Source organism: Pongo abelii, chromosome 1 (assembly GCF_028885655.2).
Source record: "Pongo abelii isolate AG06213 chromosome 1, NHGRI_mPonAbe1-v2.0_pri, whole genome shotgun sequence".
NCBI lineage: Eukaryota > Metazoa > Chordata > Mammalia > Primates > Hominidae > Pongo > Pongo abelii.
Window position 1 is genome coordinate 211983016 of NC_071985.2, and position 24141 is coordinate 212007156.

The following is a 24141-nucleotide window of genomic DNA, read 5'->3' on the forward strand; positions in this document are numbered from 1 at the left end:
TCGCTCTCCTCTGTCTCTGTTGCAGAACACAGATCTATTTGAGATGATTGAGAAGATGCAGGTGAGGATGGCTCTGTGGCCTGTTCTGGGGAGCCACAGAGCTGGCTGGGCTGGGGCTGGGGGGCCCTTGCTGCATCTCCAGCCCTTCACCTCTCTGAGGACAGGCCACGCCAGTAGAAGATGGTGGCTACTGGTTGTCCAGGGTCCTCTGTCTGGAGGTCAGGGTAGCGGATGCCCAACCCCATCTCTGACGCCGGAGTCCATCTAGGCTCCCAGCTCCCATCCCTGTGTGGAACTGCAACAGGGCTGGGGTCAGTTCATCAACCTACCCCACAGACACACACTGCCCCTCACCCAGTGAGAGACACCACAGGCTTTGTGGTGGGGGGCCCAGGTGGAATGGAACTGGAGGAGGGGACAGATGCTGGGGGCCTGTCAGCCAGAGACTGTGCTGCAGGAGTGGGAGGTGTTACCCCTCCACCCTCCACCCCACAGCCCCGTCTACTTTTCACGTAGGTATGCATAGGAGGTGGGCCGGGGGTGCTGGGGTGGGAGTGCCTTGAATACCCTCTGATCTTCGATGCCTCCTGTTTCTCTTTCTGTCTCTCTCTCTAATGCCTCCTATTTCTCTGTCTTTCTGTCTCATCTCTGCCTCTCCCTCCCCCTCTCTCCCTCAACACATATCTGTGTACATAACAGCCCCCCCGCCAGCTCGCACACCGGCGTGTGCACCTCCCCTGCCCCCACTCCCAGCGGCACGTGCATTCCCGCAGTCCCCAGCCCTCCCTGAGGCTGCCAGCCTCCAGCCCCGGTCACTACCGGGACAGCCAGCCCTTCAGAGAGGCCCACGGCCCCCAGCCAGCTAGCACCCTGCCCTGGGAGTACCCCCACCTTCGCGGGCCGCCTCCTAGGGCTTTCCCCTTGCGCGCCTTGGGGAGGGGAGGCAGCGCCTGGCGGCGGGCCTGGGAGGGTGTAACAGTGCTGCCTTCTCTTACAGGGAAGCAGGATGGATGAACAACGCTGCTCCTTCCCGCCGCCCCTCAAAGTAGGTGGGCCTGGCAGTCTGCCTCCCTCTCTAGGGGGTGGAGGGGGTCCGGGAAGTGCTGCCACCACTGCCCATCAAGCAGGAAATCCATCCCCTTTCAGCAAGCAGTCTTACAGTGTGCCAGGTGCGGGGGGGCCACAGCTGTGAGCTGGGTAGACCCAGCCCCTGCCCTCTAGGAGTTCTGTGATGGGGAGAACCCCTCTCTTGCTAGAGAGCTGGGGCCTCTATTCTAGCTCCTCCTCTCCGTCTTCACCGCTGCAGACTCCCCTCTCCAGGCATCCCCGCCCCAAACTCGAAGCCCTCATCTCTCAAAGACAGCTGCTGCCAAATGTTTTCCTGAAACCAGTGATGACCAGCAGTTGCAGGAAGACTCCAACCCAGGCCCTAGGAGACTTATGAGCTCCTGCTCCATGAAGCTGCTATCTGGATGGGGAGGGAGTGATAGGGAGGCAGGCCTGGGTGCCCCCCAGCCACTGGTGAGGAGACTGACCGGAGGCGGGGGACCCAGGGAGATGAAGGGGCGGCTCTTGTTTTTAACCCACTTTTCTTAGCCTATGGTTCTTAGTGAGATGGGATCCCAGAGACCCTAGAAGACCAGGCCTGGTGGAGTGGGCCCAGGGCTGCAGGGTGAGGGTTAGAGGAGGGAGGGTGCATGGGCAGTAAGCCTGATGCTCTTTTCGGGGCAGAGGCCCTCACACCAGCAGCGTCAGTGTCACCTGGGAGCCTTTGAGAAATGTACATTCTCAGACCTTGCCCAGACTGCTGCATCCAAAGCTCTAGGGTGGGGTGCAGCAACCCGTGTTAACAAGCCCTCCAGGCAGTCCAGCGGTTTCTTCTGGGGAGGCAGTGAGCCCTCCTTTCTCCAGGCAAGGAGAGCCCCAGAAGATGCCAGCACTCAGCACGCTAAGCCTGCCTCAGTCCCTGCCCATCTGTAAGAGGCGATGAGGCCAGGGCCCCATCCACGCTCTCAGCCCTGAGGCTGGCCAAGCAGAGGTGAGCTCTGCGGGGACTGGAGAACGGACAGATGGAGAGACCCTTGCCCTGTTTGTGTTTTGCAGACAGAGGAGGACTACATTCCCTACCCGAGCGTGCACGAGGTACTCGGCTAGACCACCGCGCCCACCCTTACTCGAGCCCAGGAGGCACTTAACGCAGGGCTTCTGGATACCAGGTCCTCCTCCTTAGGAGCCTGACCTGCAGGCCTTGCTGCGGGCTGGAGACTTAATTTCCAGGCCCAAGGCCTCAGAGCCCATTTGAACCCTTAGGCCTTCTAAGCCAAATGTTCCAGCCTCTTGAGCCAAGGTCCTGCTCCAGCTCCACCTGCCCCCACACCACCTCTTAGAGACTTGGGTCTCGGCACTGTCTGGGTCTGGCTGAGGGAAAGGGCTGGAGCAGAACCCTGGGGCCCACACAGGCTCTGGCCTGTCCCCTCATACCCCTTAGCCATGACAGAAGTGGCTCCAGGTCTGAGTTGGGAGGGTGTCCTGGGGCCCCCAGGTACAGTGTGGGGGGTGGCTCTCAGCTGAGTCCCTCTTCAGGTCTTGGGGCGAGAAGGACCCTTTCCCCTCATCCTGCTGCCCCAGTTTGGGGGCTACTGGATTGAGGGCACCAACCACGAAATCACCAGCATCCCCGAGACAGAGCCACTGCAGTCGCCCACGACCAAGGTGAAGCTTGAGTGCAACCCCACAGCCCGCATCTACCGGAAGCACTTTCTCGGCAAGGTGGGTGGCCGGCTGGTGCAGCGGGGCTGGCTGGGGTGGGTCACAGTTCAGCCCCATTCAAGGTGGGCCTGGGAGGGAACAGAACCCATGGGCCAGGGCTGGGTGACACTCCTAGAGCCCTGAGTGAACACGCGCCCACCACACACACTCCCAGTCCCCAGGGAACATGCGTGGCGGAATCACTTGTTCATTCAACAAACATTGATTGCAAAGGCAGCATTATGGCATGGTGGTTCATGGCAGAGACTCTACCAGGGCTTGAATCCTGGCTCTGCCACCCACTACACAGGACATCGGGCAAATCGCTTAACTTCTCTGTGCCTCATTTCCTAATCTGTGGAAATGGTGGTTGGTGGTAATGATACCCACCTCATGAGGTTGCTGTGAGGCTTCAGTGAGCTGATATCTGTAAGGTCTTTACAGTGGCGTCTGGGACAAAGTAAGTGCTCAGTCAGGGGTGGCAAATAATGAGCACTAGCTGTGTGCCTGGCCCTGTTCTAGGCACCAGGTATACAGCAGCCAACACAATAGACCCAGGCCCTCCCTTCGGGCACCTTGGAGTTCGGAGAACCGTAATGTCATGGATTGATGCAGCCCCTGCCCTGCCACCAGCACAGAGCAGGGACCTTGCCCAGCAACAACTTGTCAGAGTGTTGTGGGAGCCAAGGGGAGGTCCCATGCCGGGAACGTGTGTCAGGTTACAGGCCGGGTGCTGTCTCTTCGTCAGCATAGAGCCAAAATGGGGAAGTGTGTCATGGGCTCTGGAGCCTCGTGGCATGTGTGGGAATCTTGGCTCTTCCATTAACTGTTAGTGTGACCTTGGGCAAGTTATTTAACTTTCCTCACCTGTGAAAACAGGGATAATAAAAGTACATGCAAAGCTTCTAGAACCACGCCTGGCACATGGTAAATACTCAGTTAATATTAGCTGTTTTCATGCCTTCATAAGTACTTGGTGATATCAGGATTATTCTGTTTTTGCAGAAGAGGAAACCGAAGCTCAGATAGGTAAATGATTTAGTCAAGGTCACACAATGACTAAGCCTGGGAATTGAACCAGCTTTGGCTGACCTTCCATTAAGGTGCACGGGAGAGATCATGCTCCTAGTCATTGTGTGTGTGTGTGTGTGTGTGTGTGTGTGTGTGTGTTGGGAAGAGGGGGTGACTCCTTGGGGGTTGGGAAGATGTGTGACCTCAGTCTGGGCCCGGGCATTGGCCTAACTCTGGGAGACACTGGTGCTAACCAATGGAGTTAGGGGAGGATCCATTGTGACTGGGACTAAACCAGCAAGCCCAGGTTCAGGAGCCTTTGCCTGGGAACAAACCCAGAACCCAGCATGGAATTCCACTTCCCAGCTGAGCCCTAGAGGTGGAGCGAGACCTGCATCCTAGGCACCTGCTTTCCAGAGGTTCCCAGCTGGGTCTGGCAGGTGGTAGGATCTGGGGGTACTGTGTATGCCAAACACATGGTTGGCACTCATAAAAGTTTGTTGAAAGAGTGACAAGTGACAGATGAAGGTAAGAACAGATGAAGGTGGTGGACCTTGAGTGCAGTAGGCTCTGAAGAAGTGCAGGCTGGAGGGTCAGAAGAGGTGGATGGGCGCCGTGGCTTAGACCTGTAATCCCAGCACTTTGGGAGGCCGAGGTGGGCAGATCACTTAGGTCAGGAGTTCAAGACCAGCCTGGGCAACATGGCAAAACCCCATCTCTACCAAAAATACAAAAATTAGCCAAGTGTGGTGCTGGGAGCCTGTAATCCCAGCTACTTGGGAGGCTGAGACCTGGGGGGTGGAGATTGCAGTGAGCTGAGATGGTGCCATTGTACTCCAGCCTGGGCGACAGAGCAAGACTCCATCTCAAAAAAAAAGAAGAGGCCTCATGTCCAGGATCAGATTAGCAGTAATGAGGGGAGAAGCCCCAGGGCTGGCAGAATGGCAGGGCCCCTTCCTGACCCCAGGTGGGGTAATGGGGGAAGCAGCCAGGTGCTCAGGCACTGGGCCCTATCCTGGCAGAGGGGGAAGGTTAGGATGACTTTGGGCATTGACTTCCTGAGACCCTGAGCCCGCTCTCCCACTGTGTCCCGGGGGCTCCTCTGGGCTTGGGGGCGTCCAGGGAAACTCCCCACTCTCTGGACTTCCCTGCCAAGTGCCTCCTTATCAAGTGCCTGCCACTCCCTCTCTGCTGGATGATGTCAAGCATTTGGGGGTTTCTGCCCAGGCAGAGCTGGGGGACTCTGCCCCAGGTCCATTGAGAATGCCCCTAAGCTGCGGATTCATGGGGCATATCCACTGGCCCCTGCCTCTGTCTGCGCCTGGCCTCTGAGCACAGGTGTTCGTGTTTGAACAGGATTTACTTCTAGGATGATTCCTGGGGCAGGTGTGGCCAGGCAGCCGGCTCCACTCCCAGAGCATGGGCTAGGACTGGGGCTGAGGTTGGCAGGGGGAGCCTGGGGCCAGGCTGGGTGGTGTCTCCCTGAACTTCCAGCCCTCGGCTTTGGGACTTGCCCACCCGCAGGTGCCAGCCCTGGGCTCCTCTCTGGGGGTGCCATCTCTGCCGCAGCCACCCCTGATACTCCCCAGGGTGTCTTTCCAACCCTGTGCCCTCTCCTCCAGGTGAGACAGGAGGGTGGAAACCTGCCTGGCCAGCCACCCTGTGTGTTGTGAGATGTTTCGCTTCCTGTTTCTCACGGGCCCTGGCTTCAGGGGCCACAGAGTCACAGGTTGGGCAATCAGCTTTTGCTCATTGAGCACCTGCTGGGTGCCCAGCCCTGAGAAGGACCAGGGCTGAAGACGGGCATGCAGGTCCAAATATGGTCCCGACTCGATGAGCACCCAGAGATCCGGCGTTACTACCCACCTTCACTGAACTGAGCCAAGCACTTCATCCCTTTCAGTCCTGGCTGCCACCAAAGTACAGGGTTCCCTCCTATTTGGCAGACTAGGAAAGCGAGGCACAGAGGGGCCAAGTGACCTCCTCAGGCTGTCCAGCTGGTCAGTGGCAGAGTGGGGCTTTGAGTGCAGGTCTGTCTGACGTGGGGTCTGCTATCAGCCGTGACACCTGCTATCGGCGAAGGACCCACATCTAGGAGTGGGTTGGCTTTCTGGCCTGGTTTCCGGAAGCCCCATGCTCAGCCTCACCCACTCCCCTGGCCCCCACCTCCCACTGCAGGAGCATTTCAATTACTACTCACTGGACACTGCTCTCGGCCACCTTGTCTTCTCACTCAAGTACGATGTCATCGGGGACCAAGAGCACCTGCGGCTGCTGCTCAGGTGAGGGTGGTGGGGGAGTCCTGAGACGGCAGGAAGGGCTGAGGTCTTACAATCTCAGAGCCCATCTCATTTGACCCACTCTCTTCATCAAGGCCCAGAGAGGGGCAGGGATTTGCCTGAGGTTGCACAGCACCTTAGTACCCAAGTCAGCCTGACACCCATCATCACCTCTGGTCCTCGCTGTGTTCCACCCCCTTCTGGCCTTACTTTGTAGGGGGTGGCGTTCCCATTTTCCTGTCCCGCTGCCCAGGCCTTCATCATGTGACTTTCTCTTCCCAGGACCAAGTGCCGGACATACCATGATGTCATCCCCATCTCCTGCCTCACCGAGTTCCCTAATGTTGTCCAGATGGCAAAGGTGAGGTCTCCGCTCCCCTGAGCTTCCCTGGTTGGCCCTGCAGATGGGCACCTGTGGGGCTTCAGCTCTGCCTTGGCGCACCCCCTTCAGCCATAGGCCCTGGCCCTGGGCTGCCGCCCTATCCTGAGGCCGTCTCTCACGTGTTCCCACCGTGTCTTGGGCTGCCACGTGTTCTCCTGGGCCCCCGTCCCCTGCCTGTGTGCTTTTGGTTTTCTCTATAGCACCTTCAGGTCTCAGGGGACCTCCGTTCCCTGAGCAACAGTGAACCCCGAGTCCTGCTTTAGCCTTGGCCGTTCCCAGCATGGCTCCTCCCCAGACCTTGACCAGGGAGGCCCAGGCAGCCCCGTCCTCTCCTCCCTGGCCCCACACCTCACGCCCCTCCCTTATCTCCTCCTGCAGTTGGTGTGTGAAGACGTCAACGTGGATCGGTTCTATCCTGTGCTCTACCCCAAGGTATGGCTGGATCTGGGCACAGCTCACTGAGGGTGGGTGAGTAACTGGAAGACTGAGCATTTATTAAGCACCTTCTGTGTGCCAGATACTTTCCCCAGGTTGTCTCATTTAATCCTCACAATAACCCTGTGAAGTCCACAATTTGCAGAAGAGGAGCCACCGAAAGGGCCTGTGCCTTACCCCAGGGTGCACAGCAGATAGGAGGGCCTGCATTTAAGCCTCGGTTTGTCTGCCTTCGAGGCTGGCCTCACTTACATCTGGAACCTCTGTGATGTTTGGGGACCCTCCTGAGAGCAAGCTGTGCCACAGTCCTCCCCTGGAACGGGTGTCTTTTCTACTGGCCTTGCCTTTTTATCCCAGAGGAGACCTGTAGAGAGAGAATAGCCCCGGCACTTCCTGCTCAGATGCTGGGAGCTGGGCTCTAGGCACTGTGACAGTGTGGGGATAGGGGCACGGGCTTCTGCCTTGGATGAGCCAGGGGCACCTCCTGGAAGAGGACAGACAGGTAAACCCTTGTGTCCCTGACTGAATTCTGGAGCAGTGTGAGGTGGTGTGGTCCAGGAAAGGTATCCTGAAGGGGCTTCAGAAATCAGGGCCCACCTCCTGCTTATGGGAGAGGAAACTGAGGCCTAAGGTGAGGAGGAGAACTTGCTCAATGCCCACAGCATATTGGTGGGACGTGTCCTGTTCTGGGAGGATGATGTGGGTTTACAGAGGAGCCAAAGAGTGAGCTGGGAGTTAGAGTGGAGTAGGGGTGGGCTTGGCATGGCAGGACCAGGGCTCACAGCAAAACTCAGGAGCGATGAACTTAAGCTTTGGAATCCAACAGACCTGGGGTCAAATCCCAAGCCTGCATGTGCTTGCAAGCCATTGACCCTAGGTGAGTGACTTAAGGTCTCTGAACCTGAGTTTCAGAGGGGACAGCTGGACTGTCTCCCTCCCAGGCTTGTTCTGAGAATTACATGACATGATGTGTGTAGAGCGCCTGGCTCAGTGCTTGGCACGGGGGAAGAGCACGTCGAATGGCAGCTTGCACACGCAGCCTCTTCACCCGGCGTCCTCTCCTGCAGGCTTCCCGGCTCATCGTCACCTTTGACGAGCATGTCATCAGCAATAACTTCAAGTTTGGCGTCATTTATCAGAAGCTTGGGCAGGTGTGCTCACCTCCTCCCTGCCGCCCCTCCCCACCCGGCCCCATATCCGGAGCCTCACACCTTTTCCAGGGTAGCACACCGGCCAAGGGACTCAGGAGCCCAGGGGCTGCCAGAGGTCCTCCCTCTGGCCCTCTCTGGGTCCAAGTAGGGACAGAGGGCAGGGGCTTCTCAGGAACTCCAGCTCAATGACCTTGGCCCCTCATCCCCAGACCTCCGAGGAAGAACTCTTCAGCACCAATGAGGAAAGTCCCGCCTTCGTGGAGTTCCTTGAATTTCTTGGCCAGAAGGTCAAACTGCAGGACTTTAAGGGGTGAGTATTAGGGTGGGCTGAGCAGAGTGTAATCTGACTTGTGCTCCTGGGCAGGGAGGGAGCCCCTGTCCTGGCCCCGTGGAGGCCTGGCCGGGGCTGGAGACTGAGCCGTGGCCTGGGGGGCCCGGGGGCAGGTTCCGAGGAGGCCTGGACGTGACCCACGGGCAGACGGGGACCGAATCTGTGTACTGCAACTTCCGCAACAAGGAGATCATGTTTCACGTGTCCACCAAGCTGCCCTACACAGAAGGGGACGCCCAGCAGGTAGCCTGGGCACCCCCACCTGCCTCCCGTCTTCCACCTGTCCTCCCCCTCCACCTGTCCGTTCAGCCACCATCACGCCAGGCTCAGCGCCGGGCCCTGGGACAGAGATGGAAATGATCAGCGCCCCCACTTGTGGGCTCTCGTTGGGTCAAGGGAGACAGAAAGCCTTGGTTTCTACAGTCAGAATGGCACCCACTTCCTAGGTGAGCATAAATGCGTGGGTGCATAGAGGGACTAGAACAGTGCCTAGTACGTCGCAAGAGTTCAGCAGATCTGAGCTGGTGTTTTATGGGGAGTGGAGAGCATCATGGGGTCATGTGGGGACATGTCGTCTTGGCAGAGGTGGGAGTCAGGAAAAGCTTTCAAGAGAAAGTGACTTTTAGGCTGTGAAGGAGCTGGGAGAATGAAGGGAAATGTTCCAGGTGGCGAGAACAGCTTCTGCAAAGGCCTGGACTCGAGGTCATGCAAGGCATGTGCCAGGAACTGAACTCAGAAGTGTGTCCCCTTGTCCTGAGCCTCCTACAGGGCTATCTGCCTTCCCAATCAGGTCCCCAGCCCAGGGGGATAAAAGGGAAATGTGAGAAAAATGGAAATAGTTATTCCTTATTTTTAGTGTCTGTTAACTTTCGTTTACTAAGGGTCTGTGTTCATTTTAGCAACATGAATGTATACCAAGTTGAGCTTGTTTATTCAATCGGGGGCCACGTTTGGGGCATTGAGATAGGAGAAGGGCTGAGAGGTAGGGTCTGGGGACCAAGAGACCTGGGCTCGAGTCCTCAAGCTCATTATAGCACCTTCCAAGTCACTTCTCTCGGCCTTGGTTTCATCATCTGTCACAGCATTCCAAGAAAACTAAAATAATTCTTCTTGTAATTTCAATAGCTATCCAGGTACAAGTGGGTTTTGGTTACATGGATGAATTGAATAGTGGTGAGGTCTGGGATATTAGTGTACCCTCGTCACCTGAAGAGTGTACGTTGTTCCAAACAGGCCATTTTTCAACTAAAATAGTTTTAAGACAAGTTTTTTTGCTACATTATTCTGGGGAAAGCAAATCCTTAGATGTGCCCTCTGACTACCCCAAACCCTCCTAAACCCCCGTGGGCACCCCTCTCCCCAGTGGGCCCCCTCTGGCCAGACCGTGAAGGCCCGTGGCTTTGTGCTCAGTTGCAGCGGAAGCGGCACATCGGGAACGACATCGTGGCTGTGGTCTTCCAGGATGAGAACACTCCTTTTGTGCCCGACATGATCGCGTCCAACTTCCTACACGCCTACGTAGTGGTACAGGCTGAGGGCGGGGGCCCTGATGGGCCCCTCTACAAGGTGGGTGCTCTTGGAGCCTCCCAAGGGCATCAGCAAGGGCCCTGGCTGCAGTTCTGCCCTCCCTGGGATGCCCCTCTGAGCCTCACTTTTTCCAGCTATAACGGGGGGACCATGGAAGGCTTCAATGGTGCACTGTTCACACCACACCCCCTGTCTTCCCCCAAGCTCACCCCCTCAGAGAGGACAGTTTCCCTCCTCTGCCTCCTGGCCCGGTATCACTGTCCTCCACCTCCCGTAGCCTCCTCTGCCTTCACCATCCCGATGATTCCTGAGGCCCCTACCCATCTCCACCACTAAAATTCAGGGCAAAAGATAAAGGGCAGAAATCTCTGGAAGAAAGATTCATCCAGCCCACAGTCACTGGGTCTCCCGGACCAAGGGGCAGTCCAGGGAGGCAAAGTAGGGGTTTCTGGCTTTGCCTGCTGGGGCAGAGCAGACCCCAGGCTCCACAGGAACGGACAGCTGCCCTCCCTTCCAGGTCTCTGTCACTGCAAGAGATGATGTGCCCTTCTTCGGACCCCCCCTCCCGGATCCCGCCGTGTTCAGGAAGGTGAGGGGCACCCCCCCCAGTCATGGGTAAAGCAGGACAAAATGGGTGAGGGCCTGGGGGGTGCATACACATTATGCCTTATGAGGTTCCAAAGCCTCATTGTGTGCCAGGGCAGCTGGGCTCCCCTTAACTGCAACCAGGGCCTGGCTTTTCCGTTCATCTTGAAAACACCTTTTTTTTTTTTCACAAGGTCACAGGATAAACTACACGATTGTTTTACACTTTCCGTAGTAGACTGGCCTTTCCTCATTTCTATTCTCTTTCTGACAGTTCCAGTCTCTTCTTTCTTCTAAAATGTTTGGGGAGGGGCACACTTCAAGCCTGGGCTTCAGCTCTGTACATAGCGTGTTCTGCTACCCTAGACTGAAGTAGCAGGTCGAGACCCCAACCCAGACCCTAACATCTGTGGAGTTTGCTCTCCTGAGGGCGTGGGCAGCCATGAAGGGCACTGGGGCCCCTTGAAGGTACCTGGGGAGCTGAGCCCAGGGAGATACCCTTTTGGGAGTGAAGAGGGTGACCCCAGGCCTCAGCAGAGCATGGTTCAGGAGCTGCAGCCTCTGCCTCATTGGGGTTCAGACCCTTGTTTATGTGTCATCTCAACTTCCCTTTCTTATCTCCTCCACACTGGGGGTTTCCAGGGGCCTGAGTTCCAGGAATTTTTGCTGACAAAGCTGATCAATGCTGAATATGCCTGCTACAAGGCAGAGAAGTTTGCCAAACTGGAGGTGAGGATGGGCTGTGAGGGCTGGGTGACCCTCTTCTCACCTTCCAGCCTATAACTTCAGCCCTGTCCCTGGGAAGGGAAAAGCCATGTTCAGACCTTGGCCTTAGCGGGGACACCTGGGGCTGGATGGATTGATGGATGAGTAGGAGGTCGGGGAGAGGAAGCCGGAGGGATAGTGAGGAGTTCCCAGGAGATGCTGGGAGGCGGTTAGGCTGACAGGGACACCTTGGGACTGGGTGGGGGGTGGACCTGGGGGGTACGGACATGAAGCCAGATCTTGAAGGGACTATGAGGGGCCCTTCATATGAGGGCCCCTGGGGGCTGCTTGAGCTGTGGAGTGGCCTGGGGGAAGGCGGTGCAGGAGCCCTCCGCCCTCCCCACTCCCCACTCATTCAGAGAAGGTGGCCTGTGCCTCAGAAGGTGGCCAGGATTTGAACTGTGGGCCGAAGGGCTGATCCTTGGGGTCCCTCCTGACGGCCCGGGCCTGACCCACAGGAGCGGACGCGGGCCGCCCTCCTGGAGACGCTCTATGAGGAACTACACATCCACAGCCAGTCCATGATGGGCTTGGGCGGCGACGAGGACAAGATGGAGAATGGCAGTGGGGGCGGCGGCTTCTTTGAGTCTTTCAAGGTGAAGGGCCCCAGGTCTAACTGGCCGGGGAGCAGGGATGTGGCTAGGGCGGAATCCCAGGCTGAGGTTGATAGACTGATGGACACGGCGTTGGGGTGGAGTCTGGAAGAAGGGGCGTGGCTGAGGGGGTGGAGTCCCGGACTGGGGGATTGACACAGCATGGGGAGTGCGGCTAGAGGCGGTTCGCATTGGAGGTGAAGTCTGAGAGGGGGCGTGGCTGGGGCGAAGTCCCGGACTGGGGCTGATTGACATGGTGTGGAGGTGTGGCTAGAGGCCGCTCACCTTGGGGTAGAGTCTGGGAGGGGACGTGGTTGGGGGTGGAGTCAGGGGCTGGGGCTAATGGACATGGCGTGGGGGTGTGGCTAAAGGAGGGTGTAGTCTGGGATGAGGGCAGGGCTCGAAGTGGACTTGGGCTTTAGAATGAGCTTACACTTGGGGACATAGTCTGCCTTGGGTAGAGTTTAAGGGAGCAGCGTGTAAGGTGGGGCCCTGGCCTGGGGAGGAGTAACTGTTGGAGGTGGGGCCTAGGTAGAGAATTCACCTGGGAATTCTGCTGAAGGGTGGAGGATTCTGGGAGACAGCAAGGGCTGCTCGTACAAAGGCTGCCAGGTCAGAAGGCAGAGAAGAGAGGAAGAGGCTGTGTCTTGCCTGAGGGAAAGAAATAGAGTTCTCAGAAGAGGTGTGTGAACCATGATCATTGGAGAGGGACCTGACCTGTGTGACCTACCCTGCCTGTCACTGGTTTAGCTTAGCATTAAGAGCATGGACACTTCAAATCTCAGCTCTGTTACTTACCAGCTTGGGCATTCTGTGAGCATCAGTTTCTTTATCTGTTGAGTAGGGTAATGGCAACTTACCTCATACAGTTATTGTTATCTGTAAAAGAGTTAGGTTAGTGCAATATAAGTTTAAAAGCAAAATGCAAAACCTTGCTTGTCTGCCTCAGCAACTGTTGTCTGAAATGAGAAGTGTGGGGAGTGGAGTAGTTCCTGGACAGGGTCTGGACTCACCCAGGCCACAGGACCCCAGGTGGTAGCCTTTTTGCCACAGTCTCCTCCACCCGCAGGAGGATAACTGCCCGTCCTCCAGCTGCCTGGCCGGCTGGTCACACCTCACCCTCAACCCAGGGCAGGTCACACAGCTGGAGCTATGGGTTGGAATAAGGGAATTAGCCCAGCTGCCCAGGCCTGCCCAGGAACTGAGGTGAACAGATCATCTTTGAGAAAGAGGCTTGGGGACTAGAGACAGGACAGGTGGGGTCAATACAGATCTGGGGTGTCTCCTTTGAGGAGGGCTCCAATGGTCCCGCATCTGGTAGGTGCTGGACGGTGGACCTAGATTAGGTCAAAGAATTTCTCAGAAGCAGTGGAGTGCAGAGTTGAGGGCATGGGTCCTGGCATGCCGGGCTCACCCCTGCCTCAGTTCCATCGTGTGTGAAATGGGCATGATTGCTAGTCCCCATCTTGCAGGGGGATCCAGTGACAGAGTGATTGTAAAGTGCTGGTCCCATAGCAAGCATTTGGTATAGATTGGTCTGAAAAAAACAAGGAAGGAGGGTGGGAGGGAAGAAAAGAAAGAAGGCAGGAGAGCTCTAAGAGGCCCTAACAGGAATGAAACTCAGGTGTCAAGAGGGCTCTCCGTGCACACTTTTGGCCATGACCTAGTGTCTTCTGCAGTCCTTACGCAGCCACATGAGGACACTCAGCACAGAGCAGCCTGTGTGTCCCAGAGACTGAGAGAAGTGAAGTGGTGTCCCCAAGGCCACCTGGCAAGTTGGTGGCAGAGCCAATACCTGAGCTACCCTTAGGCCCCATATGTACCTGCTTCTCATGTGACGCACAGGGAAATTGAGGCCTGGCCCCACCTCCCGCTCTTGCCCTGCTGGCCACGTGTCCAGGGGAAGAGATTTCCAGGGCTCACCCAGAGTGGCGTTGCCGGGGAGGGACCAGATGCCTGGGCTCCTGGGTTTCCCCAAGGGGACAGCCCTTAGGAATCCTGTGCCTCCCCCACCGCCACCCCCTTCACAGCGGGTCATCCGGAGCCGCAGCCAGTCCATGGATGCCATGGGGCTGAGCAACAAGAAGCCCAACACCGTGTCCACCAGCCACAGCGGGAGCTTCGCGCCCAACAACCCCGACCTGGCCAAGGCGGCTGGAATAGTGAGTGCCCTCCCCATCCCCAGGCCCCTGCCCCTCCCTGGGGGGGCCCTCAGCTCTCCTCTGCCTCCTGAGGCCTGGCTCCAACTCTCTCTGTTGCCCTGCTGCCCACATGCCCATCCTAGGCTCTGGATTTGGTCTAGCCACTGCTTTCCATGGGAGGGGGGTGAAGTGCCCAGGCCAGGACACTGCGGTGCTGACAGCTTGCAGCCTGCAGCCCCTTCCCAAGCTCCTTGGCCCTCACCTTCTCCTGGCCCCTTATGCATTGAGGTGTGACTTTCCGCAGGTCAGCCCTGGGACAGCCTCTGTGTCTTATTCCTTATTGAGTATCTATCTGTTTGCTGGGGACTGGGCTGCTGTGTGGGCACCTACTGTCAAGCCTTGGGTTTCTGGGAGCACCTACTGTGTGTCGGGCTGTGGGCACCCACTGTGTGTCAGGCTGTGGGTACCCACTGTGTGTCAGGCCCTGGGCTGTTGTGTGAACATGCACTCTGTGAGCATCTACTGTGGGCCTGGCCCTGAGTACCTGTGAGCACCCACTGTGTGTCAGGTCCTGGGCTGCTGTGTGGGCATCAACTCTGTGAGCGCCTACTGTGTGCACAGCCCTGGGCTGCTGTGTGAGAACCTACTGTGTGTCAGAAAATGGACTGCTATATGAGCACATCGTGTGTGATAAGCCCTAGATGTCAGTGAACACCTACTGTGTGTCAGGAAGTGAGCTGTTGTGTGGGTACTTTCTCTGTGAGCACCTCCTACTGTGTGTCCGCAGCAGCCAGGGCCTCTGTGGTGTGGCTGCCTATTGTGTGTCGGGAATCTGGCTTCTGTGTGAGCATCTCCAGAGGGAGCACCTCCTGTGTGATCACTGACTGTTGTCCAGGTTCTGGGATTCTGCTGCTCACACTCAGGAGTGCTGGGCACATGGATGAATATGGCCTATGGCTGTGGGTCTCACTGCTGTCCACTGCCTAGTGGCCACCCCAGGACACTGCACCCACTGCTGTGCTTCCCACCCATCCATCCAGCCACCCATCCATCCACCCACCCATCCACCCACCCATCCACCCATCTACCTATCCACCCACCCACCCATCCACCCACCCATCCACCCACTCATCCATCCATCCATCTACCCACCCACCCATCCATCCATCCATCCATCCATCCATCCATCTATCCATCTCCATCCACCCACCCACCCATCCACCCACCCATCCATCTATCCATCTATCCAGCCACCCATCCATCCGTCCATCCAACCATCCCTCCATCTCCATCTCCATCCATCCCTCCATCTCTATCCATCCATCCATCCACCCACCCACCAATCCATCCATCCATCCATCCTTTATTGACTGTCTACTGCATGCCAAGCCCTGCGCTCAGTGCTGTGAGGCTATGTCACGTGGCAGGAGGGAATTCCCCGACCTCTGCTGTCCAGCAGTCACCAAGCACACTGTCAGGCGAGGAGCAGGCCCAACCTCCCCCCAACACAGTTTTATCAACCACTCCCTTCCTCTCCACCAGAGTGACCCAGCCTCCTGTGGGTGGCCGAGAGGGGCCCCAGGGACAGGACCAGGCCAGCAGCACCCACCATGGCAGTAACTGGACCCATTTCTGTTTTGTTTTTGCACAACTCTCCCTCTCTCCGTGTTTCCTCCTTTCATTCTACTCTCTCTCCTTGTTTTTTTGTTCCCTCCTCCCTTTCCTATTCCCGTCCTGTGACCTCTCTGCCCTTTGGTTCTCTGTTTCTCCTTCCTTCTTGCACCTGTCTTTTCTGCTCCCTCTCCTCCTTCCCTTCTGCGCTCTTCTCACCCTCGCCCTTTCCTTTCGGCCTTCCCCTGTCTTCGCTGTCTCTGACCCTCCCTGGGCCTGTCTCTGTGTCCTTGTGTCCCTGTCTCTCTGGATTTCCCTCTGTGCCCACCTGGTGTGCCCTCGCTGGCTCACGCGTGTCCCTGTCTCCGGGTAACTGTCTGTCTGTCCATCTCCCTGTCTCCCTTGTCCTCTGTCTCTCCTTGTGCTTCTCGCCTTCCCTTCCCCGGCCCTATCTCTCCCATTGCCTCCTGCACCATTCTTTTCCTTTTTCTGTCTGTCTTCCTCCTTTCCCTGCCTCTCCTCCTCTCTGTGTCTCCCTTCCACCATCTCTCTCGCTCTCTGACTCTCTCTCTGTCTCTCTCTCTCTGCCCCCGCCCTCTGCTGCTTGCCAGTCATTGCTTATTCCTGGGAAAAGTGCGAGTAGATTCGGACGCCGGGGCAGTGCCATAGGCATAGGAACCGTGGAAGAGGTTGTCGTCCGCGGGGCCGCCGGCTCTGGAGGCTGCCTGCACGCGCTGTTCTCTGCTCGCTCTCAGGACGGAGGCCATATTGGGGACGTTGCCCCTCTGCCCCCGGGACAGGCCCCAGGGCGTGCGGGATGGAGTGGCGGCAGCTCCGATGGCACTCAGCACCTGCTTTGGGGCCTGGTACCTGTGCCAGAGCCAGTGCCCCTCACCAGGGGCTTCTGGCCCTGCCTTGGCCCCCCGGGACCCTGGCCCAGTCCCTGCCAGGATCCGGTACCCAAAGGCCCTACACCCAGCCGCACGTCCCCCAATATCGCCGGTCTGCATGGAGCGCCATCCCTCTCCTCTGCCCTGACTCCTCCTCCCCGCCACGAACTGACCTGGGGTCCTACCCCTTCCTGCCTCCAGAGAAGCTGGGGGCGGGCTTCTGGGGCCTGGGGCATCCCAGCACAGTGTGTGGGAAGCTGGGGGAGTCTTCCAGCTGCTGGGCCAGAACCTCCCCCAGCCAATTTGGAGGTTCCGGGGAGGGGCCCTAGCTGGCATGGGGTGGGGCTTGGGTTGCTACACCGCCCTCTGACCACCGCCCTTAGGCTGCAGATCCCACACAGCCCTGGGGGGCGGGGAGCGGTAGCCATTCTGAGGACTCGGCCTCCTCCCACCCCAGCCCCCTCAGGACCCTGTCCTAATCCTGGGCCAGTATTGACGTGCAGTCCTGCTGTGTGAGCTTGGGAGAGCCCCTTGCCCTCCTGGGGACTGTTTCCCTTTCGTAAACTGGGAGGCTGTCTCTGGGGTTGGATATCTTCTCTCGTTCTTTCTCGCTCATCAACTCTGCTTCAGGGCCTGGGGCAGCAGGGTCCCCAGAGGGGATGTTGGGGGGCACTGGGGCTCCCAGGTAAGGTGGCACTGAGTTGGGGCCTCTCCCCACAGTCACTGATTGTCCCTGGGAAGAGCCCCACGAGGAAGAAGTCGGGCCCGTTCGGCTCCCGCCGCAGCAGCGCCATTGGCATCGAGAACATACAGGAGGTGCAGGAGAAGAGGTGGGTGAGGGGGGGACTGTGTCCCATTCCCCTGCACCCCCATCCCTGAGCCCCGTTCCGTGGCAAAGCAAAGCAGGCAGAAGGGAGTGCCCGCCCCTCTGCCTCTCCATCCCCACTAGTGACAGCTGTGTGGTCAAGTCCCTGCTGCGTGTCGGGCACTAGGGCCAGCACGTCACCTAACGTGCCACATGCAGATCAAGAAGCAGTAGGTCAGAGGGGTCAAGGGGCTTGCCCAGGTCACATAGCCAGTGATGGGCAGAGCTAGGATCTGAGCCCTGATCTGTCTAGGGCCAGCACCCATGCTCTTCCCACAGCCCCAGTGCATGTGGGAGGGCCTAGTGCTGGTTTTCAGGGTGGCCACAGATGGGCCTGGGGGTCCGTGAGTGTGGGCAGCATGAGGGCAGTGAGCCCAGGCCAGCAGCAGGGCTGCCCCCGGACATCAGAGGCTAGCTCCCGGCTACCTCCCCGGTACTAACCATGTGTGACCTTGGGCGAGTCACTGACCTCCTCTGAGCCTTACTGTCCCAACCTGGAAAAGGGACAAGAACACAACCCATGGCATGGGGCTGCTGTGGGGACTCCGGACACTGCGTGTGAGGCCAGGGCCAGGTCCCCTGAGAGGGCTCCAGGAGGGGAGCGGGCATTGTCCTTGCTGCTGCCAGAGCTCCATGTGCTGTGAGTCCTGGGTTCAGGTCTTGGCACTGCCACATCCTAGCTGTGCATCCCTGGGCAGATTCCTTATCCATAATGGGACAGCTATACCTGCTCCTATGGAGAGGACCTGGGAGGAGTCCCATCCTGTCCCGTATAGCCCCATCAGTGCCAACCCCATCACTGGCCAGGCTAGCCAGGGAGCCCACAAGACTGCTCCAGGGCTGGCCCTGAGGATAGGGGCGTGGGTATGAGGCAGGAGGCACCATGACCCCCCTCACCGCCTGGGCCTCATGCTACCCCTGATGCCAGGCCTGGTGCTGAATCCCCCCGCTGCCCCCGTGTGCCCCGCAGGGAGAGCCCTCCGGCTGGTCAGAAGACCCCAGACAGCGGGCACGTCTCACAGGAGCCCAAGTCGGAGAACTCATCCACTCAGAGCTCCCCAGAGATGCCCACGACCAAGAACAGGTTGGGGCTCAGGGCACGTGGGGCTTGGGGGCTTGGGAGTGGTGAACCGTCCTTCCCCTCCCCTGCCTGGGCCCGGGACAGCACAGGAGCCTTGACTGTGCCACAGCAGGGTGTCAGGGGGGCCTGGGCATTCTCTGGGGCCCTCCTTTGACATTCACCCAGCGAGCACTTTGTGCACGCCCAGCCCCACGCCCGGCTCTGGAGCACAGAGGTGCCCTGCACATAGGTCCCCGCCTCACGGCCGCAGGTCCATCAGAACGCGGCCTCATGAGCTGTTGCTGGATCATGGTGATAGGAGGAACCCGGAGCAGGGTTGGGGGGATGAAGAAGGACTGGGGGCAGGGGTGTTTTAGATGGGTCCTCAGGGGAGACACCTCCATGGGGTGACATTTGAATTAGGAACTGAGCCAGCCCTGCTAGGACTGGCATGGCAGAGGAGCTCAGCCAGTGCAGAGGCCTGGGGCACACTGCAGGGACAGAAAGAAGAGTGGCTGGGAGTGGTGATGTATGCCTGGAGTCCACCTACTTGGGAGGCTGAAGTAGCAGGATGATTTTAGCCCAGGAATTTGAGGCTGCAGTGAGCTATGATCATGCCTGTGAATAGCCACTGCACTCCAGCCTGGACATCATAGCAAGACTCCAACGCTTAAAAAAAAAAGAGTATCTGAGGGGCTGGGCCTGGACAGACATTGTGACATTGTGCTGGGTGGTGGCGGGAAGGAGGCTGGAGAGGTGGGCAGACGCTGGCTTATAGCTTAGCAGGCTGTACAAGAGCTCTGTCTCCCAGGCTGGAGTGCAGTGGCACGATCTCGGCTCACTGAAAGCTCCACCTTCCGGGTTCATGCCATTCTCCTGCCTCAGCCTCCCAAGAAGCTGGGACTACAGGTGCCCGCCACCACGCCCAGCTAATTTTTGTATTTTTAGTAGAGACGGGGTTTCACCGTGTTAGCCAGGACGGTCTTAATCTCCTGACCTCGTGATCCGCCCGCCTCAGCCTCCCAAAGTGCTGGGATTACAGGCGTGAGCCACCGCGCCCGGCCTAAGAGCTTTGACTTTTATCCTAAGCGTGACAGGGAACCTTGGGAGGGTTTTAGTTACAAGGGTGATGCTTTAAGAAGCTGACTGCGGTTGCGATACGGAGAAGAGGCTGGAGTGGGGTGGGATGGAAGCAGGGGCCAGTGAGGAAGCTGTCCCCGCATTTGGTGTCTGTTGGCTGAGCTGCCTCTGTGTTGGGCTCTGTGAATCGAGAGGACTCAGCTCAGGCTAAAGAGCCGGGTAGGTGAACAGAGAGGCAGGAAAGGGTGGCAGGGACCGGGGAGACGCAGTATGCAGGAGCCAGAGTGGAGGGGGTCGTTCTCACCTTGGAAGGAGGATTCGGGGAAGGACTCCTGGAGCGGGAGCCCTAGGCTGATTTTTGAAAGGCACATTTGCTTTTCGGGATTTGAGAGGACGGAGACTCCAGGCAGGAGGCGCGGAGGCCCTGAGCATGAAAACCTTGTGGGGTTAAGAGAGTAGACTGTGTAGTTGCCTGAACCTCATCCCCTGCCCTTCCACCTGTGCTGAGTGACCCTGGGCTGTGTGCCTGTCCCCTCTGTGCCTGGCGTCTCCTCATCTGGAAGATGGGTATAATAATCATAGCGATAAGATAATTCAGGTAAAGGCCCGTACAGCAGTGCCTGGTGCAGAGTGAACGTGCACCCGATGATGTTAGTGTCGCTAACCGCTGCTGTTTTTGAACACCACGCCAAGGACATTGTGCTTTACCTGGGGAAATGGGAGGCCAGGAGAGGGTTTTGAGCAGGGGAGGGACATAGTCAGATTTATGGATTAGGAAGGACAGTGGGGGTAGGAGGAGGCTGCAGGGGGAGTCTGGGGGGCTCAGAGGCCCAAGGATCTGTAAGGGGTCCCCAAAGGTGCTTGGCTGCTACAGGCTGGGCCTCCCGGGTTGGGGAGGGCAAGGGAGTGAGGGCCTGGCCCAGGAGGGGCTCGGGGTGGACACCGGCTAATGGGGCGCTGTCTGTGGCAGAGCGGAGACCGCAGCGCAGAGAGCAGAGGCGCTCAAGGACTTCTCCCGCTCCTCGTCCAGTGCCAGCAGCTTCGCCAGCGTGGTGGAGGAGACAGAGGGCGTGGACGGAGAGGACACAGGCCTGGTGAGAGGCTCAGGGGGTCGGGGGCTCCACAGGAGCTTGGAAGGGGGCTCTTTGGACCCTGGAGATGCCCTGAGTAGAACCATGAGCCTGGGCGTGGCTGAGATGTGATCAGGGGACCCGGCCCAAAGGAGCAGTGCAGACAAACCCTCCCCTGCTCAGAAGCCTTCCGAGGCTCCCCAGCACTGTCCACAGGAAGCTCAGTCTCTGGAGATCTGGTCACTCCCTTCCTCTCTAGTCTCCTCTCTTACCACTTCAGACATTGTGTACTCCGTTGCAGCCCCCCAAGCCTCCCAGGCTCACTGCACCCCTGGCCCTTTGCACGTGTGCCATCTCTTCTGTCTGGAACACTCTTCCTGCCGCCTCCTCCTTTCTTTGCCAGGCTGGCTCTGACTCATCCTTCTTGACTGAGTCTCACACACCTCCTCTTGAAAGCCTTCCCTGATTTCCTAATCTCGGGGTAGGTTAGGAAGCCCCTTTACATTCTCACAGTGACCGGGCTTTGCCCGGAACACCCTTTATCATTCTTCATTCTGCAAACCATCAGTGGGCCCCTGTTCCTTGCCAAGCGCTGCCCCAGATACAACAGATGCAGCTGGGAACAGCGCAGACCCAGGCCCTGCCCGCTGGGGCACAGAGTCTAGAATTACAGTGGTCTCTTCACAGCCTGTCTTGCCTCCCAGATATCAGGCTCCTGAGGGCAGGGCCCATGCCTGATTTATATCGGTGGCAAGCCCTGGAGAACATCAGTGAATGTTTGTCGAGTGAGTGAGTGGCAGTGGGTGGTGTGTGCCTGGGTCTGTGCCTGCCCTGACTCTGCCCTCCTGTGGTCTCCGTGGGGCAGACAAGGCTAGGCCCGTCCTCCTCGCAGGGGGTACGGGTCGGGGGTTGTGGAATGCAGTGAGGGAGAGGGGCTGGGAGGGAGGCCTAGCCAGTGCCAAGGGCGTGGCCTAACCTCCCTCCCTCTTTCCACCCCCTCCCCAGGAGAGCGTGTCGTCCTCAGGAACACCCCACAAGCGGGACTCCTTCATCTATAGCACGTGGCTGGAGGACAGTGTCAGCACCACTAGTGGGGGCAGCTCCCCAGGTACCAGGACAGGGCAGCTTCCCCATGAAGCGGGGCTACCTTGGGGTAGGAGGGGGACAGGGCTGGGCACCAGTTCCCATGCCCCATGCAGTGGGTATGTGATGTGACTGCCCCTGCCTTGGAGGACAGCGGGCAGGTCATTGTCCAGCCTAGGGTGGCTGGGTGGATTGGAGGGCTGGTTTCTTCTGGAAGGGTCTCGGAGGATAATGGGGGATGGCAAGGAAGAAAGTTAAGGGTGGGGTTGGAGCGCACTGGTGCCGACCGCCCACCTATGCCCCCGTCTCCCTGGTGCCTCCCCGCGGCCAGTGAGGTGGCTCCCTCCTGCCCCCCTCCCCAGGCCCCTCTCGATCACCCCACCCAGACGCCGGCAAGTTGGGGGACCCTGCGTGTCCCGAGATCAAGATCCAGCTGGAAGCATCTGAGCAGCACATGCCCCAGCTGGTACGTGCATCCTCCTGGGGCTGGTGCTGAGGGAGCCCCACCCGGGAGGGGATGAGCTGGCGGGGAGGCTGGGAGCTGAGGCTGGACCAAGAGGTCCCCCTAGGCCCCCCTAGGCCAGGAGGGGTGGGGCTCGCCCGGCTTGAACACACTTGAACACAGCCAGTGACTTTGCGCACCTGTGTCTCCCACCCCGTTGCTTCTCCCGTCTTGCCACCTGCCTCGCCACCACTGTCTGTCTGCAGGGCTGTTAGCTGGGCCACCCCTCTGAAGGTGAAACTGAGCAGGTTAGACCCAGCCCCTCAGCTTGTGTTTGGTGGGAGAGGGTGGGGGTGTGTAGAGGGCTGAGCTGATTCCTCCGTGTTCTTCTGTCACCTCTCTGGGGTGGGAGCTATGTATCTGGGTTTGAGCCCCCTGGCCCTCAGTTGCTGGGTGACTTGGGCAGGCCACGGCCCCTCCCTGTGACCTCTGCCCTTGCATTGTTGGAGGATTTGATGGGAGTGTGAAAGGGACTTGGCAGTTGCCAGGTGTGGAGAAATTTCAGCAGTTCCCAATGGGATGGAAAGACCCCGAGCCTGGAATTCCAAGGGTGGGCCCCTCCCAGGGTGGGGTTCCCTGAGGCAGGGACTTGACAGAGTTGGGGCACACTGGTGCCAGCCACCCGCCATGCCATGTTTCATGGTGTCTCCATCCCCCTTTGCCCTGCAGATGAGGCCACAGAAGCACAAGGGGAAGGTGCCGTGTCAAGCCCAGGCAGACGAGACCTCTGCCCTGAAGACCAACACCAGCCCGTGGGCTGCCCCCTGCCTCCCCACCCTCCCCATGGTCCACCCATCTGGGCTGTCTCTGCAGGGCAGAGCCGTCCAGACCTGGGATCAGGGAAGCTGCTGGCATCGTCCCCACCCACAGCCTGGGGGCCCGGACTGGGGCAGGGATTGCTCAGTGGAAGCAGGACCGGGGGCCTGGCTCGCCCGCTCCCTGGGCCTCCATCACCCCTGAGCATCCCTCTGGACTCAGAGGGAACAAGGTGGGAGAGAGGGTTTGAGACAGCTCCGTGTGGAGAGCTTACCCCCTGGAGGCAGCACGAGGTGGATGTGATATGTGGGGGAGTGAGCACTGGGTTGGGAGCCACGTCCTGGTTTCCGATTTGGGTTCTGCTGTGTGACTCTGGGCAAGTCACTCTCCCTCTCTGGGTGTGTCTGCTACAAAGGGACAAGATTATTTCAGAGGTCACTGAAAACTGTGATTACATGCACCTGCCCTAGAAGGTGGGCTTTTCTTCCCAGGGACCTCCCATCACCCTACCCTGCTTCTTGAGGTCCCTGGAGCCCCAGGTGGGCTGAGGGGCAGGGAGCTGGCTGTGCCCAGTGTGCCTCCTGGACCCTCCAGTTCTGCCACAGGTCTGCCGATGCCCTGTCCACTGCCTACACATGACAGACAAGTGACCCCCTCATGGGGGATGGGAACCTACCTGGCTCCTCAGCCAGCACCCAGCTTAACCCCTGCCATCCCATGCTGGGCCCTCCAGGCCAAGAGTCTCAGCTGGCCGAGAGTCCAGGCCTTGCCTCCCCCAACCGCCATGGAGGGGGCAGCCCGGCACAGCTGCTGGGAGCCCTTTTGTGTCTGGTCACACTTTTTAGGCGCCACGCCAAAGGCCAGCCTCCTGGCCCCAATACCCATTTTGGAAGCCCCTGTGGCCGTGTGGATGTCGGTAACAGTTGTATAAAATAAATTCTATTTATCGCTATTGTACCCAGAGTTGGGCCTGGCTTTGTGTGAACCGTGGCCAGATTGACCCCAGACAGATGTCCAGGGATGTCAAGGTGGCAGGGAGCAAGTCTGTCCCCATCAGAGCTGCCGGGCCTGGGGACACCTCCAAAGCCAAGCCACCGGCTCTGTGAGCACCGCCCGTGGTTTCCTCCCCGGGGTGCTGTCCTTCCCTGCACCCTGGGCCCCTTCCCCACTGCAGGAAGAACATGGCTGTGCTGTCAGGCAGACCTAGGTTTGAGTCCTGGCACCATCTCTTGTTAGCTGGGTGGATGGCATTGAGAAACTTACTAGCTTCCGTGAG

At 58.6% G+C, this 24141-nt stretch overlaps 1 protein-coding gene across 15 annotated transcripts in view; it reads left to right on the plus strand.

The window, feature by feature from the left end:
* The window catches only part of RAP1GAP (RAP1 GTPase activating protein), a 73439-nt gene extending 49617 nt beyond the window's left edge, over positions 1 to 23822 (plus strand). For 3 of the 15 annotated variants that reach the window (XM_063723458.1, XM_063723460.1, XM_055078543.2), the window contains 22 exons: positions 26 to 61; positions 998 to 1045; positions 2104 to 2142; positions 2584 to 2769; positions 5938 to 6041; positions 6321 to 6399; positions 6799 to 6852; positions 7923 to 8006; positions 8216 to 8316; positions 8451 to 8580; positions 9748 to 9903; positions 10382 to 10453; positions 11092 to 11178; positions 11673 to 11810; positions 13838 to 13969; positions 17170 to 17279; positions 18285 to 18398; positions 20425 to 20548; positions 21530 to 21632; positions 21970 to 22073; positions 22316 to 22357; positions 22779 to 23822. In XM_063723458.1, coding sequence (XP_063579528.1) covers positions 44 to 61; positions 998 to 1045; positions 2104 to 2142; positions 2584 to 2769; positions 5938 to 6041; positions 6321 to 6399; positions 6799 to 6852; positions 7923 to 8006; positions 8216 to 8316; positions 8451 to 8580; positions 9748 to 9903; positions 10382 to 10453; positions 11092 to 11178; positions 11673 to 11810; positions 13838 to 13969; positions 17170 to 17279; positions 18285 to 18398; positions 20425 to 20548; positions 21530 to 21632; positions 21970 to 22073; positions 22316 to 22324 — 1992 coding nt within the window. In that variant the 5' untranslated portion in view covers positions 26 to 43 and the 3' untranslated portion in view covers positions 22325 to 22357; positions 22779 to 23822. 15 annotated transcript variants of the gene reach the window in all.
* Positions 23823 to 24141: the final 319 nt, after the last annotated feature.